This window comes from Charadrius vociferus, unplaced genomic scaffold (genome assembly GCF_000708025.1).
Source record: "Charadrius vociferus isolate BGI_N301 unplaced genomic scaffold, ASM70802v2 scaffold760, whole genome shotgun sequence".
NCBI lineage: Eukaryota > Metazoa > Chordata > Aves > Charadriiformes > Charadriidae > Charadrius > Charadrius vociferus.
The window spans coordinates 1,319,307-1,337,482 of record NW_009647322.1 but is presented as its reverse complement, the minus strand read 5'-3'; the positions used below and the strand labels follow the sequence as shown (position 1 = coordinate 1,337,482).

General features: G+C 36.9%; 1 protein-coding gene across 1 annotated transcript in view; it reads right to left on the bottom strand.

The window, feature by feature from the left end:
• DPY19L1 (dpy-19-like 1 (C. elegans)) overlaps nucleotides 1-18,176 on the bottom strand; it is a gene marked incomplete at its 3' end in the record, with an annotated part of 36,905 nt that overhangs the window by 15,955 nt on the left and 2,774 nt on the right. The window contains exons 2-7 of the mRNA XM_009880081.1: nucleotides 17,603-17,671; nucleotides 12,346-12,370; nucleotides 10,959-11,046; nucleotides 10,185-10,322; nucleotides 5,186-5,306; nucleotides 3,399-3,492 (exon numbers count right to left, since the gene is read on the bottom strand). Of these exons, the coding sequence (XP_009878383.1) occupies nucleotides 3,399-3,492; nucleotides 5,186-5,306; nucleotides 10,185-10,322; nucleotides 10,959-11,046; nucleotides 12,346-12,370; nucleotides 17,603-17,671 (535 nt within the window). The remainder of the gene's footprint in view (nucleotides 1-3,398; nucleotides 3,493-5,185; nucleotides 5,307-10,184; nucleotides 10,323-10,958; nucleotides 11,047-12,345; nucleotides 12,371-17,602; nucleotides 17,672-18,176) is intronic.

The window sequence follows — 18,176 nt, the reverse complement described above, 5'->3', positions numbered from 1 at the left end:
TGTAGGAAATACAGTAGTTAAGCCTTTCTGTGCCAATATAAAAGATAAAGGATAACTCCACCGAAACTCCCATACCATACTTGGTGAAGTGCATGCCCTTCATAGAACCATAGAACTGTTTAGGTTGGAAAAGACCTTCAAAATCATCGAGTGCAACTGTTAATCTAGAACTGCCAAAACTACCGCTAAACCAAGTCCCTCAGCACCACATCTACAAATCTTTCAAATACCTCCAGGGATGTTGACTCAACCACTTCCCTGGGAAGCCCGGTCCAATGCTTGATAACCCTTTCAGTGAAGAAATTTTTCCTAATATCCAATCTAAACCTCCCCTGGGGCAACTTGAGGCTGTTTCCTCTTGTTCCTTGCTTGTCACTTGGGAGAAGAGACTGAGACCCACCTCACTACAACCTCCTCTCAGGTAGTTGTAGAGACCGATGAGGTCTCCCCTCAGCCTCCTTTTCTCCAGGCTGAACAACCCCCGTTCCCTCAGCCGCTCCTCATAAGGCTTGTGCTCTAGACCCTTCACCAGCTTTGTTCCCCTTCTCTGGACACGCTCCAGCACCTCATTGTCTTTCTTATGGTGAGGGGCCCAAAACTGAACACAGTATTAAAGGTGCAGCCTTACTAGTGCCGAATACAGGGGGGACATGATCACTTCCCTAGTCCTGCTGGCCACACTATTTCTGATACAAGCCCGCTACTGGCCTTCTTGGCCCACCTGGGCACACTGCTGGCTCGTATTCAGCCAGCCGTCAACCAATACCCCCAGATCCTTTTCTGCCAGGCAGCTTTCCAGCCACTCTTCTTCAAGCCTGTAGTGCTGCAGGGGGGTGTTGTAACCCAAGTGCAGAACCTGGCACTTGGCCTGCTTGAACCTCATACAATTGGCCTCAGCCCATCGATCCAGCCTGTCCAGATACCTCTGTAGAGCCTTCCTACCCTCAGGAAGATTTCATTGGAACCTACTTCCCTGATGTTTAATACAGAATAATCTAAATTTAATAAATAGTAATTTTTAAAGAAGTGCAGATGGCCTGAACAGTTACACTTTGTCTTGTAGAGTCAGCTCTGGAATAATGAAATAATAGTCTTTTGACTCCCCAGGTACAATAAGCTGAAGCTTAAAGTCAGCTGGGGAAATGCTGTAATTCATTGTTGATTGACATGCAAGAAACAAAATACTGAAAAAGTACTGTCAGAAGGAGATAGGGGAAATTTACTGGTAGTTCCTCAAAGTCAGTATTTGACAATCATCTTAAGTATTGTGTTCCTCGACTACAATAGAGAGGCAGGGAAGGTTGGGAGGAGGCAAAATCTTACAATTGCATAAAGTACTAATCATCCAAATGCCACTCCTTTGTCCATAAAAAAAAAAACCTAAAAAGAGGCAGATTGCCTCAGTTATCACCATATTGCTTCAGTTATCTTACCAGAGAATGCTCCAGGGCTTGAGACCAGCTTGCATCATCTAAGATTCCCAAGTGCAATTGCATAACCATACACTATAGACAGAGTGCTAGGGCAGGGACATCCTATGTCTGGCAATCTTCTAACCTTGTGGGGAAATTGGTTAAGGGAGCTAAACAGCAAAAACTAGTCCTACAGCAAAAAACTAGTTCTACAAAAGCAACTAGCTTTCTGCTGGCTTTGAACAAGCTCATTATAGAGTACAGCGAGCACAGGTGTGACAACACATGCTAGCTTGGAAAATAATGATAAGAAAGTGGTCTTCCACTCTCCTATCACCTTCCATCTCTAGTCAAAGTTGCAAAGAGACTAAAAGCAAGTAAAGGCTGAAATAAAAGGATTACACATTCTATGAACATATAGGAAGACCAAAAAAAAACACCCTAGAAAAAACAATTATGTAAGCTTGAGATTATTACTGCTAACAAATTCAGGAATGAAAACATGGAGAGAACACTAGAGGACGGTTTCCCACTATCAAATCAGTCAGGCTGTGAAAAAAACCTTTCAAAATGCATAGCAGAAACAAATCAACTTTATGAAGGAGACTTATGCCTATTCTACTTCAGTGTAGTAGAACTGCATTACTCCAGATTCAGTTCTTTTATTTTTCACACCTTATGAAAAAGCCTAAATATTCTGGCTTACTTTGACTAAGAACCTTGAAACAGCCATAATAGCTAGGCAGTCATCTAGATCTGGTATCCAACTATGAATATTCTTCAGAATAAATAAACAAACAAGATCAAAATCCTACCTGCAGGAAACTTCATAGTCAACTTGTTATTTTTCATAACCCCAGACAGCTAACAGCTTATACCTTGACAGAACTGCATTTATATTCTGGTTATCTTGTCTACCTACGCTGCAGATCATTTATATTAAAAACTGAATTACTAGCAATACTCAGTAGTTATTTATATTCAACACAGCTCAAGTCTGAGGAAAGTACTGAGAAATTAAGACCTTACTGATTTTTGAATAACATTAACATATAAAATGTGGGTTTCCATACACCTCCCTTAAGAGAAAAATGAAAAGGTAATGATATGAATATTCGGTTATCTACTTCCTCAAAACATGAGGCATTAATTTCCTATGTTAAGAAACAGAAACATATATGCTTTGCCCACACTGTCAGCTCCTGCCCTGCACCATCCTTTATTTGAACTATCAGCACATGCTTCAGAGAGAGCAGTAAGAGAACAAAAGACAGTGAAGCCAAGGAGTGAAGGGGAAAAACAATCACATCTCTAAGAGGAAAACGTAACAGTCTTTTGCTTTTTTGCAAAACTGACAAATTAAAATAGAGGTAAACAGAAAAAATATTTCCACTTCTGTTTTTCTGCTGAATGCAAGCCTGGTTTTGTATGAAAGTGGATTACAGTTCCTGAAATTTAAGGACAGATACTGAAAACAGAAATTCACAGAAATAGGGAAGTGTATACATGTCTCCAAGAGAATGCATTATCTTAAAAAATATTTTACCTTTCCAGCTAAATTAAAATTGAAAGAAATGCAATATGACTTGAGGCAAAGCATTGCGAAACTCCAATCTTGGTTAAAAGTATACTGTCATTCAAGCATTATTTAAAAACAAGTTACACTCATAATTTGAAGAGCACAAACCTGTCAAAAGCTGTTTAAAACCTGCATAGTATTTAGTTTTATCTACAACCCCATGGTAGCAAAGAGATACCATTTCACTGAATTTTCCACAACTTTTTCTGGCATTGTTATTTATTTTAAGCAACAACCTTCTCTATCCCAGTAATTTTTTAGTGACAATGTATATGTAATAAAAAGCACTACTATTGTACAAACAAATCCGAAATACCCATAAAGATATTTTAGCATCCACTTTTAAAAATTTAATATAAAATCTGACAGCTAGTACCAACTAAATAGCTCAGTCTCAACTGCCTTACCTGAGGTATGTACCGTATATGAAGAACAGTGACATCATTAATCCATTCAAAAGAAAAATCACAGCAACATAAAAGGAAGCAGGGTCTCCCAACCCTAACAAACAAACAGTTAACACATTGTCAAATATAGAAGAAAGATCATATTGCTTATAAACCACCATACAATCAGTACAATACAGCACATTACCTTAATATACATACAGAAAGAGATAACAAAAAAAAGTTTATGTCAGAGATTATTGTGGAGATTCAACTGGAAGACTACACTTCTGAAAATAAAAGGAAAAAAGAGGAGGGGGAGACACAGCATTGTGGCAGTCAGCAACAGAACAAGCCAAGAGGGAAGCATTAACTGTAAAGAAAACCCTGCAATGTATAGAAGGCATAAGCATCACTAAAAACATTCTCTACAGACAATGTTTTGACTTCATAGAGCTTTTTAGAAGAGGTTTGTACTTCCTATACTCCTGCTTCCCATCTCTTGCAGGAGTAAATCCATCTTTAAACATACCACACACAATGCTCTTTGCTTTCTTTGTTTCATTAAAAGCTGAGAGATTTTCCAATAACACAAATCTTTCAGTTTCACAAACACTTCTGTGTTCACACTTCTGTTTTATTCTCTTTCCCATTATTTCTTTAAACCCTGCTGGCTCTAATAATTTCAGCAGTACAGCATAAAAAGCCTCATTCATTACAGAGAAGGTAGCAAAATTTGATAGTTTCATATGCAGAAATAATTATTTGCCACTGCTGAAAACACAGCAAGACAGTTCTCTAAAAGTAACATGATTATATGCTCACCAACCATGGTAGTCTCAATAGTTGGTGTTTTTGTTGGTTTGGTTTTGTTTTTACAAAAAAACAGGAATGAAAAGTTATACCTTTATTCACTGTTTATTGCTTCTGACAAAATTAGAGAAAGTGAATCATTCAAGCTCTGAAGAAAGTTCTTATTGCCTTTGTGCAAAGGAAAAATGCTAACTTGTCACCACACAAAGACATTTTAAATGATAAAATGAAACAACTTCACAAGCTACCATCTATCATTCAGCTTTAACAGACTGTAGAACATCTCTAAAGCATTTCTCGGCAAGGTATTTTTATTGCATAATACTTACTTGACAAGCCAATACTTTAAATGTGAAAAAAAAAAAAAACAACAAACCCAAACAAAAAGTGGCAGCATCCAAGCTTTGGTATTCAACTTAACATGTAAGATTGAAATTCTTATGCTGAACAGTAGGTCACTAGAGGAAGGGGATTCTTCCCAGCAGAATCACTACACAAGATTTATCCATAAGGACGCATTGTAGCTTTTTCTGTATCTTTTTCTGCTTCCTCCCTACTCCTGAAGTTGTAGTTAGAGGAGGAAATCCAGAGGGTAAGGTTTTGAAATGTAGGAACCTGGAATGTATTGGGGATTCTACAGAAGCTACAAAAATTTGATACATGTGCCCTCCAACTACATTTTGGACATCTTATTCTTTGTATCAGTCCATCATTATGAAGGCTCATAATACAACAGTAAAGTTTTGAAGTGCAGTATAGAAATTCAACGTAGGTAGGAGGAGCTACATAATAAGCAAAGCCTACATTCTCACCCAGGTGCTCTTAAAAGTATCTTTTTTGTGCTTCTCACTTATGTTGTGAACCTGCCAAAAACACAGGCTTAGCCAAATGACAGCAAGTCAGTGATAAAGACACAGGAATATTTATTACTTCTGAAATATATAAAGCTACAATTATATGCTTCCAGGAAGAAACTAGAATAAAACACAACTCACCCTCGCAGCTTTCAACAGGACTAAGCCCTTTTCCTCTGTTTACAGTCCAACATGTCTTTGTTGGTACACCAAGGAAATCCATAAAGGCAATATATATGCGGTACCAGCTGGCCAGGACCACCTAGGTGGAAAACAGGATTTCAAGTTTCTGAAAAGGAACTTTGAGATTAGCGCATTGCCCAAGGTAACCTCTCATGACAACAAACATCCCTCATCCAGGATGTTTTTTAAACTCAGAATTTATCTCAACTACTTAGCATTTTTGACCATAATTTCCTAAAGGCATCATAGACCAAGTGTTCATTAATAGACTAAAATTATGCCTGCTTTAGAACAGAAATAATTTCATGCATCAAGCTGAAATATTTGAAAAAATTATACAATTCAATATTGTCTGAAAGGTTCTCCATTTAACTATTTTTGTTTACCAGACATTAAAATCCCAGATTTTGTTGACAAAAGACAGCTGAATTAAATCCATTAAGGCAAATTAATTTTTTTCTACCTGACAAGAATATTAACGTACCAAATCTTTAGGGTTTTTACTCAGACAAAGTCTGATAGGTTCAATTTAAGCATGCATTAGAAAGGGCTTCCAGGTGCAATGTAAGACAGCATTTCCATTTTCCATGCAAAGGTCATAACAAAAACCAAATTACATCTCAATACCTGACACAGAAAACATCAGTATTTTACACAAAGAAAAATGATGATTCATTTCACGGCAGAGTCACTAGTTAACATTACTAAGCTATTCTGTCAGGATATAACTGACTTCATAGAGTTCATAAATGAGTAATGTGGCCATTCCAGTTGAGCTGCTTTGAAAGTTATAACGCAGGGCTTCCCAGATTGGAGATACATTTCACCACTGCAGTATTAGCTGTCTCAGCCCTGTGTGACAGAAAACATGTACAAGAAGGATGAATCCCTCTTTTCTTTCCCCATCTAATTAATAAAACTCATTATGTACTTCTATCTTCAAGAAAGGCAAGAAGGAAACCTGGGGAATTACACCTTGATACCCAAGGATGTGATGGCGTAAAATCCTCCTGGAAACCACTTCCAAACATGCTAAGGACAAAAAAGTGATTGGAAGTGGTCAGCATGGATTTACAAAGGGGAAATCATATCTGCCCAGCTTCACAACCTTCTGAGATGACTGTCTTGGTAGATGAGGGGACAACTCTGGATGCTTTTTTTAATCTGGTGCCAATTCTGTTGGCATTTTTATCATGACTAGATGATGGCACACAAGAACATCCTCAGCAAGTTTGCACACGATACAAAATTGGAAGGAGCAGTTGACACTTGGTGTTGCCATTCGGAGGGACCTCAACAGGTTAGAGAAATGGGCCAACAGGAATCTCACAAAAGGTGAATGCAAAGTCCTGCACCAGGGAGAACACTACCATGCACCAGTACAGACTGGAGTTAACCACCTTGAAAGCAGTTCTTCAGAAAAGGACCTGTGAGTCCTGGTGGAAAAGTTGTACTTGAGCCAGCAATAAGCCCGTGTTGCAAATAAAGCCAAATGTATCCTCAGTTGTATGTCACCAGGACAAGAAAGGTGATCCTTCCACTCTACTCAGCACTGCTAAGACCATATCTCCAGTGCTGAGTCCAGTTCTGGGCTGCCCAAGACAGGAAGAATATAGAGCAAAGACGACCAAGACAAACTCTTTTTGATTGACAAGACAAGAGCTGAAAAGCACAAACAGAAATACAGCAAATTCCACTTATACATAAGAAAAACCCTTTTTTACTTTGAGGGTGGTCAAACACTGGAACAGGTTGCCTAGAGGTAGAGATATTCGAAACCAGAGATGGCCCTGAGCAACCTGGTCTCTACTTCACCCTGCGTCAAGCACAGTGTTGAGACTAGATATCTTCAGACATCCCTTCCAGCCCAACTGTTCTGTGATGCTATAATTCATTAATTTTTAATACCAAGGCTCCAATCATCATGACTCATTTCATCTGTGGCTTCTACACTCTCACAATGCAAATCTTGTATATTTAAAATACAACTACACCTTTCTAGACCAAGACTCCCTGCCTCAATGTTGTGTCCTGCAAAAAGTACACTATCCTGGATTCCTGGAGGCTTTCTGAACACCTGTGCCCTGGCACTTCTGACTGTGCATGTGTGCATATATAAACGAGACACTTGCCCCATCTCCAGATAGGGAATGACAGGACTGGGGAACCAAATACAAATCTTTCCTCTTATCACCTGAATGTGGTTTGTAAACTGCCAATAGAATGCATATGACAGCTTAGAGACATCCGTCTAGCATATTTGCACCACCAGCTGTGAAGCAGACATTACCCTAAGCACAGAGAACACTCTTGCTGAACCAATGCTGCACCAAAAAAAATTTATTAATTTATCAACTTAACCTTTTTATGTCACAAATGCCCATGTCAGCTGCAGATGTTACCACACATAAATACTCCATAAAAAGGTTAGGTATTTCACGCAAAACACAGACATTTTTTTTGCCAAAAGCTACTTTACATGTAACAATTAACATGGGCATAAAACCAGAATCAAATCAATAGTAGAAAATTACTAGGTCAATTAGAGAACAATGGCATTTTTGGAATTTCTACTGTCCGATATCATGTGAGGCAGCAAATGCAAAACTTGGAAAACAGAAGACTGGCTCTCAGACCCAGGAAATCTCTAGGGGCCGAGCGTCACTCCCTTCTACTAGTTGCCTTCGAGCAAGCATTTTAACACCAAGTACACGGGTCTTTGCAACACTCATCACTCCCACTCCAATTTTCATCATCACTGCCACACACAGAAATATCAACTGTTCCGTAACGATGAAGAGCCAAAGAGTGAACACCACGTTATCTCTCCGCAACAGAACTGAAACACATTATCTCTCTGCCATTTTCCATCAGGTATCACAGACGAAAACACCACCACAACTACTGAAACAACCTGACTATGCAGCAAAAACCTGGAAAATCAAGACTTTTTTGGGACTATAATATTGTACAACTACAAAGACTGACTTGTTGCTTTCGACAGATATTTTTAACTGCTTATATTTATAATTTACACAGAAGATGTAGTGACTGCTATGGACTTTCTTTACCTTTTTTTTTTTTTCCTTCTTTTGAAGTTTTCATGACTAGTACTGGCTGTACACGCAAGTAAATTGTTCTACTTTTCTTAATGGATTTAACATCCTGTTTAGTAACAGGATTTCAAGGTTAATTTTGATGCAATTAATTGTGAAATCCGCTAAACAAACAAACAAACATTTTATTAAAATTCAGCCTTAATGCTATTATTGGGCTAAAAGAGCTGCAAAGATCCTAAAATATCAAAAGGAAATGAAACACTTTCAGAAAACATGACCGGATACTAAATACCAGAAGGAAAAATTTCACTGCCAACAAATAAATCCACAAGCATCTTCCCACCACCCAGCCCCATTATAATCAAAGGTAAAATTAGATATATTTGGAGAACATACTTCAAATGTCAAGTTGCACCTATTGACAGTTTATAGATGTTATGTGGAAACAAGAGCACTCAAGAAATAAACTTTAAAAAAAAAAAATATTTACAGGAAGGCTAGACAACAAAGCACAAATGACTGAAAGGAGAGGAGACTATCTGTCTGCTTTGCATGCCCACACAGGCACAGAAAAGATGAATGAATTAATACCTTATCACCAAGTTCTATGAGCCAGTATGATCCTAGAAATCTCTGAATGAACAGACAAGCCTACACATTTTGCACAGCAATCTACCTAATGTTCTTACAGAATGTCAGCCACTATATCTGATTGTTCTTGTTTTGATTTCATCATCCAATTTGCTTAGTCATCTTTCATGGTGATACTGACGATTCTCTACGAGCAAGTTCATTTGACCAGTTACCTTTGATTTTTGCAAGTCAGAATATAGCTGAAGTAAATAAATCCTTCTCAGCTAAAGAAAATAACTTTAGAGTATTCAAATACAAAATAAAAAAATTCAAACCCAAAACCAGGAAGAGGGTAATAAAAAGCACTCATCTATAGCATTTAGCTCTTCCAGAGCAAGGAATTAAGAAACAAATGAAACCACTACATGCAAGCTGTATAAATACATGCGTGCCGAGAACTCTTACACATACAGTTCCTGAAAATAGCTCTGTTCCGACAGAGTAGGAGAATGAGTATAAATGCTATTACCCAACAATTACAGCCATTATTAGTCCTTGGTTCTGTAAAAAACAAGCTGTTGCTGACACATGAAGTCACAGAAACATACATTAAACAAAGGAGTTCTCCCTTTGCAAAAATGTTTGAGACACACTGGCAAAACCACAAGAGAGAGAAAACCAAACATTTTTTGATTTAAAGACACATTCTTTTTAGTGACAAAAGAAAAAAATCAGAGCAGGAATGTAATCCAACCAGGTAAGTCTAACATTAAGTACAAAATAAAAGCAGGCAGTCTTCTACATAGGAATTTCTTCTGCAACATGTAAGTAAACTATTACCATTTATGGATTTTAGGGCCACAGTAAACTGTGATGCGTTAGTTCATTGTCCTACACAAAATGCAAACCAAAATAAACTCTCAGTACCTGTATCACTGCAGGCATTATTGTCACATACTACTGATGTTTCATATGTCATATTTCCTGAAGTACACAATGTGAGCAATTTACATGCTTTCAGTGAAAAGGATAAAAAAAAGACAAGTAGTATAAAATTTGATTGCAACTTGAGGGCATGAAATAGTAAGATCTAGAAAGTATTCGCATTTGATTGGACATACTTGAAGTCCGAGAATTGATCACAATGTATGAAGTAACTTTCTCATTTTAAATCTGGAAGTAAAATACAGTACTTAAGCAACACTTTATTAGTCACTGTATCCTTACAACCACATTTTCCAAAGTAACATTTCTTAGCAATTCGTAGTCAAATCTAAAGAAACCAAAGATTTATCAGAAGGTATTATTTTTAAAACATAGCTCACCTCTGGGTAAAGATTGAACCTTTGTAAGGTGTTAATCACTAAAGGATATTCAGTTATTCTGTCATTCATAATTGCCCATACTCCATTCCAAAATGATGGTGCCTCAATAATGATCTTGAAGTAGGAATAATAAAGACCCTACAGGAGAGCAGAATCATTATTTACAATTAAAGAGGTGACTTCTGCTTTATGAACTGCCACATACAAGCTTCATTTTTAAATCAAATTTTGTAATATAACAAATAGGAGAAAATTATTCAAGATAACTATCCAGTTTTTCAAATCTCTTCTATTAATACCACTGAAACAAGCAACATGCTTTTCCTTCCACCTTGTTTCATAGCACATCTGAAAATCTTTCATTTGGGCTGGTAACTATGCACTAGCATAGTACTCTGCAATTCTCAACAAAAGAGCAGCCAAAAGGTGTATACGTATGCAAACATTTATTAATTAAAAAAAGTTTTTTAAAAGGCCGCATAACAAGACTATAATGGAAAGTAAACTACAAGGTACTTGCAGTTTTGTATTTTAGGTCCTCTAGAATCATACTTTAAAATTACATTTTAAGTGAACTGTGAAGAAATACATTCACAGCGATCAGCTGCAAGACACACAAATGCTCTGCATGTAAAAGTGTAACACATGTTAGCTGCAAGATATCAATGTATTTACTTATCCAGAAGGTATTAAGAAATTTTGGAAAGCCCACAATCACAAGATTACAGACAGAAGTTTTCCAATCACTGAATTTTTATTGAAACATAATCGAACCATTTCCGTGCGAAAAGCCATTTCTCTTTCTAGCGTTGACAGGTGGGAAAAATGACGGTCATTTTCGAAAAGAGTTGTTATGTGACACCTGTTAAAAAATAAAAGTTAAAACTGAATAAAGAGTTTTAGAACCTGTACTAAGTCATATATACCAAGGAGCAGCTGACAAAAAAAATTCAATGAAGACCCAAAGTTTACTTCCAAGCTGCTATTTTAATTTACTCATCTATCATACCAACATTCTCCTCTATTCAGATTATTTTACATGGAAAAAATATGAACTCACACAGCATTTATTAAGTTCTACTGTGGAATTAGTTATAATACTCTAATGTATTTTAACTTAAGTGCAGACGCTTATGGATCATAAGTTTAATGCTATTAAAACTATCAAGTCTACATATTAGGAAAGAAAATGTAAATATCTGACAAATGAAAAGAATCACAGATTAAAAACTGGTGAAAATAACGGTGCACATAACAAGGAGCGTATGTTTTTTCCACAAAAATCTTTCATGACTTGTATTTTAGTACAGTTATCTGCCATTATATATAGATGAGCTTACCATCAAAAGTATATTTAAATAAAGGTGCAACTACAGCAGAAAAAAAAAAGCCAGGAAAAATGCAAATCATTTTGGAGGCAAAACTTGCAATGTCCAAGAGCATCTTCATCTCCAGAAAGGATGGAAAAAGAAAGAAACCGAGCAGTGCACATGACTCTGCTTTTGAATAGGAATTTGCAAGAAACAAACAACTAAAAATCAATAGTTCTTTTTGAGCTAGGAAACAAAAAACAGAGTGGCAGAAGCTGTTACTTTTTATCTCTGCAAAAGCAGCTGTTGAAAATCACTACAGAAGCCATTCTATTTCAAGTCTACACTACAAAAAAAGAAGGGTGAGGATTAGGACGGAACATGGAACACAAGGATTATGTTGACAAAAAGTAGCTGAAAGGCCATTCTTCTATACACAAAGAAAACACTGGCCAGACTTCTCTGAAGAGGTTAGAGAAAACATGATGTAAAACTAAGAAATTAAAACAGAATCTAAATAAGCATCATGTAAGAGAAAGTTGAACAGATTTACCTGGACTTTCAAATGCACTGAGAATAAAAAGGTCTGTTAGTGCAAATGCACCCAAATTTGTATAGCTAAGCAACAATTTTCCACATGGAAAGGAGGTTTCACTCCTTGCTGAACAGGTTTAAGAAACCTTTCACATCAGCTTCCCAAGAACAGAATTATTCATCTTACAGACAATTTGGTTTTGAGATGAAAGATCTAAATATAAGTTATCCCAACAGCTTGTCTAGATATAAGTCAAAATGATAATTTTATTATTTTAAAATACCGTATGACTCTCAAGCAATAAATTTAATCTTACCAATGTAGGACTCCTGCAAAAGCAGCTGTAAAGGAAACAAAAGGCGTCAAGTTACTCAAATATTTAAATAACTGAACATGAAATCACGTTCATTAAACTCATTACCATACTACTTCAGAGATGCACGGAAGGTACTCAGCCTCCAGAAGAACAGGAACGTGTGAATTAACTTTCATGGCCAGTTCTTTGAAAATCTGCTGTTATGCTGATGGTATTCACAAAATAAGCAGTATTCTCACCCATGTCCTGCATCACTCAAGTTGATCCATCAGAATCTAATCCACCCATTTCAGCTACCACTAAGAAAAATGAGTTATAAGCATTTTTTAATAAGCATAAATATTTTAAACATCTTTCACATACCTACTGTGACTGATGACTTAACTCCTGCTCACATTTTGACTAACACACAGCTCATGCTAAAGCCTGATATATGTTAGGAGCAGCACTGTTAGGTCAAAGCAAGGACAACACATAGGCAGGACACAGTGGCCAGAAAGAGCAGCCATTATCACCTGCAGCTTGCTGTCTCCTACAGCCATAATCTTCACATATCGATTGCCTGGCAGTTTCTTCAGAATCTGTTAACTCATGGAAATGGTATAGACCAAACTTCCAAGGTGGAAGGTATAAATACATCAGCTTACCCAAAATGTTTTTGAAGCAGATCCAGTAGCAGCTGGACTGCTAAGACTCTTGTGCTTCCTGGTGTGATACAGGGGACACCTGCACCGTGATGGAAGAGGACGGATAAGCACTCCCACCATAGGCTAGGGAACTGTTTTGCTCACAGGTGCACAAGCTAGGAGTTACAAGTTCGTGTAATAATAACTAATTAGAACTAATAACACAGTTAGAAATCTCATGCCTTAAGTGATTAATTAGTGAATTCCCATGTTAGACTAGTCTGTACAAAGCAGACTGAGCCCTTGTTTGTCACGTTTGTTTGTGCTCACAGGTGCACAAGCTAGGAGTTACAAGTTCGTGTATTAGAGAACTAATAACACAGTTAGAAATCTCATGCCTTAAGTGATTAATTAGTGAATTCCCATGTTAGACTAGTCTGTACAAAGCAGACTGAGCCCTTGTTTGTCACGTTTGTTTGTTTTCTTTCCTAATGAGCTCATAAAATAAAGTTTAACTTACAGAGTACATTGTCCTGTAAATCTGAGATTCAAATGGACTACCACAACCAAGACAAATCTAATTGACACTATAATTGCTAAAAAAGATAGATTCTGCATGTAATAACATTCCATTTGTCCATTTGGAGACTATCTGCACTGTTGTCATGTAGGTACAGAACAAGGGAGATAATTTGACGGATAAAGGGAAAAGACAAATGATGATAATGAGGTGGGTACACAGTCTAGGTCTCTGAGTTCTTGAGCATGACAAGATCCACAGAGAGCAGAAGCCACTCCATTTTGCTTAGGCAGCATTCACAACATACCCAGAGCTCACCGCAGAAGCAAAGCCAGCATGAGTGAGGGATAAAGGGCAGGCATTTAGAGGGACGACGGTGCTCCTTCTAGACTGAAGGTGTCTTGGTCACCTTCCAGGCACACAGTGGCTCTCTGCCATGGTTAACGTAGAGCCCTCTTATTCACATAGGCTATAGGGAGCAGAGAAAAAGTGTAGAGGACAACCACCCCCCTTGCTTGCACCCAGAGGGAGCCAGGAAGGTGCTGAGCACCGTGTCCCTCTCCAGGGTGCTGATCCGCACACACCTCCGACAGGCACAGCCCTCACCTCCGTGACAACACGGAATGGGTCAGGTTGCTTGCACATAGGTAAAACATATATCAAATGCCTGCACACTGATGCAGAACATAGTCGGAGAGTTAGTGAACACGCTTGTGTTTGGACCACATGTTACATGTGTATGGCGGTCTGTTTCTGGAAAGCAGCGGGGACAAGAGAAAGAAAAACACCTTTGCAAAACTACTAAATTTATGTGGAAGAGGAGTGGTCTGAATACATGCTTCATGCCCTAGTATATATTCCCAAACCACACGTTTCTCCAACAAAGGGCCTGGAAGTACTGCTGCTGCTGGCAGTACCTGTTATCATTGTCACCACAATGCTGCTGCTGGCAGTACTTGTTATCATTGTCACCAGAGGTCATAATGAAACAAACTACAATTATGAACCTAAATTTTAATATTAAAGTTTTGTGTACAGTAATGTGTGAGGTGAAACTGAGTAAGACAGAAAAAAATAGGAAAAAAAACAATTACCTAAAGGGAAAAAGAATTTCTGAACTAGCTGCCTGTACAATTTAACATTTACCTCAAGTTACATACTTCACATAGTAGTTCAGGTTGTACAATACCACACTGAAACTGCCTTAAGAGTTTTTCAGCTCCACTTCAGTCACTGAAGTAGTTTTCTCATAAAGCAGCCTGGATTTCAGTTAGAAAATGAATACCACAAGCTCTCATTTAAAACTTTACATTTTTACGTATACTTTCTAGAAAAAAAGATCATTGAAGAATTGTTCAGTATAGTTGTCATTAAGGGAAATTTAATGTCTTCGGAATGCCTCAGGAGCTGCAGAGGTTTTTTTATACCGAGGACATTTACATTAGTTCTCATGGAAAGCTGCAAATTCCTCTTTCAGAAGAGCAGATCTGGATATGATATGGAATTCCAGGTAAGCACATTAGCTGTATCAGCAACACAGCAAACCATTTTCCATAACAAACACATTTTGCAGTAATTGTATGAAAAGAAACACATCAGTCCATACCCTTCTTAGTTACTACTTATTGTCTCACAATTGGACAAGGCATTATTTCATTTCTCAGCAACATTTCTCAGATTCCCAATAAGATTCCTAATTAGATGCTGAAATACATTTATATGCACACACACCCCAATTATAAAAACAAAAAAAAAAAAATCAGTTTTAAGACAGATTACATGTTAGGTAAGAATATACGGTAAAGGCAAAGTAAATGCATATTAGCTACCAGTACTGTTCATAATCTCAAATTCATGTCGTTCCAAATAAGCCAATAGGCAGTATTTTACCATTGCAAGTAATTTATGTATTAATATGGAAATTACACTTCAGATTCAAACATACCACTTACTTCATAGAGAAAATAATATATTTAAATCTGATTCTTCCCTTCAGTAAATGTTTTATTTGAAGTCAATACATTAAGTGTAAATACATTCACAGTTTTTTTGGAGAATTTCATACACATTTTTATAAATCTTCACAGTATCACTCTATTGCAAGTATAAAACAAAGACCTTTCATAATCACACAGCAATTCATATAATTGCTCACATTTCAAGAGACAATGCGCTTAATTCATAGACTTACACTATGAGTCCAAATCGACATTTTTCAACAGACTGCATCCAGACTTACATTAAGCTAGTTTCTGATGGAAAACATGCAGATCAGCTCTCTTAAATTACCTTCCTATGATCCCATTAATGTCGTTACTGTGGAGGGAATGAAGAAGAGGACAGGAGAGGAATACCAGTCCTAATGCTACAAAGACTTATACAGCTACTATGTACTTCAACTTGGAGATGCATTTTCTCACCCAACCTAAGAATCCCCAAAAGCAAAGCATATGATCAGATTTTCGCAGACCGGGGCTATCATGTATATTTTTCAGATTTCCTATTTTTGCCTGTGTTCTGTTCCAAGAAAAGCAGTATGAGTGGCATATAAAAAGCATTCTAATTCCGGAAATTAAATACTGCAGAATAAAGCTATAATATACAGAACTCATTTACCAAGAGAACCACAAATGCTGAGATACTGTAATGCAACAGGATGTGAAACATACTAGAAACTGATAAATACTTTGCAAGTATCCCAAAAGTGACTAGGTAGGAATACAGCAAAACTGGGAGCAATGAGGAATGTGCAAGCATTGACTACTTCTGCAACTTAGTCAAGACGTTTCATTGTGCGATTCTGTGCAATGTAGAAAGGATGTCTTCAAGAATAAGGCTTCAATTCAATGGTCATTTTTATATTAAAAAAACCCAACATAATAGGGCAAAGTGTTGTATAAGAATGTCCTTGAAAATCTCACAACTTTATTGTCGCACATAAATTGGAGATAATTCTTAACAGAAAAAAATCCACACCCTTTAACAACACTAGCTCCAACTGTGGGAGCCTCTGTTTTTAAAATCTGGACTTTAAAGTTGAAGTAACAGCAAAAATTCAAATACCACTAAAACTAAACAAAAAACACTATTTCATATTTAGTATATGTATGTTCCCTGCTACTGCAAATACTGTATGCTATTACATACTTTGCTATTAAGGGTTTGCTCCTATTAAAAATATAAATAGCTCCCTGAAGTATTTAATTGGTTATCTGGGTTTCACAGTCAAATTCAAACTCCAGAAATTATACAGTTCTCTACCTAATCTACTCTCAAATTCTAATCAAATGAAAGCATTTTTTCAACTTTGACCATCAGTTTAACATTTCCATGTCATTTAAATAACTAGTAGTCTAGGAAATGCTGAATAAACAAAGGTAAGCAAAGCAATTCAGGCACAGTTTATTCATCAATTAGTTTGCAAGCTAAGGGTTGTTTCCCTGCTACTACTTTGCAATGTAATTCATCAAACTGAAGAAACTCCCTTTGGCAACAAGGACTACTGGTGGTGTGATTAATAGTACCAGTATCTTTGGAACACCCTGACAGTCTTTTAATATAATACCTTTAAGAGCGTATCTAATTGCGCATCTGACAAATATGCTATTATTTAACATTTGTTAACTTTAGGAATGCATGTCTTACTTAATTTTGCAAATATTTGAGGTGTTTTTTCCAAGACTTCGGCCATTAGTCATTTTACTATTTATTCCAAAATATTCCCAGAGATAATAACGCCTGAATTTACACACCCCTACAGTTGTATGGTCTTGCACACATAATCCTTACAAAAAGAGCTGTTTTGATTACATTATTTAATGAGCTGTGCTTTTTTTCCCCTCTAGAAATTAATGACTAGATAGGAGAGATTCATAAATATCTGGACAATTATTTTCCTACAAATGTTCTGATACCACATCAACTGCTAAAATAACAGCTTTACAAAACTTACCAGGTAGAAAGTTATTTACTGTCCCTTTTCAACATTAGCTACGGCTTGGGTTTTTTTTTCCAAGTCATATTTCCAAATACATTTTGATACAGTTTACAATTCCAGAGAAAGAAAGGTAAAAAGAACACTATTTTCCCCTGACATATTCCTTCTACTTACCCAGAAGGAAAGTGAGCCATATCTTGCTATCAGCTTTTACAACGAAGGCCTTTCTGTCATCAACAAATACTGTCAAAAGAAAACAAATACATTAAGCATCATTAAGAACAGCCCCTGTAAAAAGAAATCTGTTTGACTCCTCTGAGGCGTCAGTCTTCTATAAAAATCTCGACTAGACTTCAAAAATGCAGAAAGAAATTTCACACAGCAAGTCAGTAACTACACATAAAAGCCTTAAACATCACAGATAGACCATTAACATGACTACGCAAATATGCAGGTTTTAATTCCTGAAATAACTTTTACAAAATAACTTGTCAAAAGAGAATTTCTACATAGATACGTTATCGATAAATTTGCTCAAACAGAAAGCCAGCCTTTTAAAGAATAAGCAACCCTCCATTCTTTCAGCAAAGCGTTACCAAGAAATAAACCAGTCACGCCAAGACTATAAGCTGAGCCACTCAACACGACTAGAGAGGCTGTTTTAACAAGAGTTAGTTACACAAACAGCACATTTTTCCCATTTCTCCCCCAAAAGACGACAAAGTGCTCAAAACCCCTTTTCCTTCCC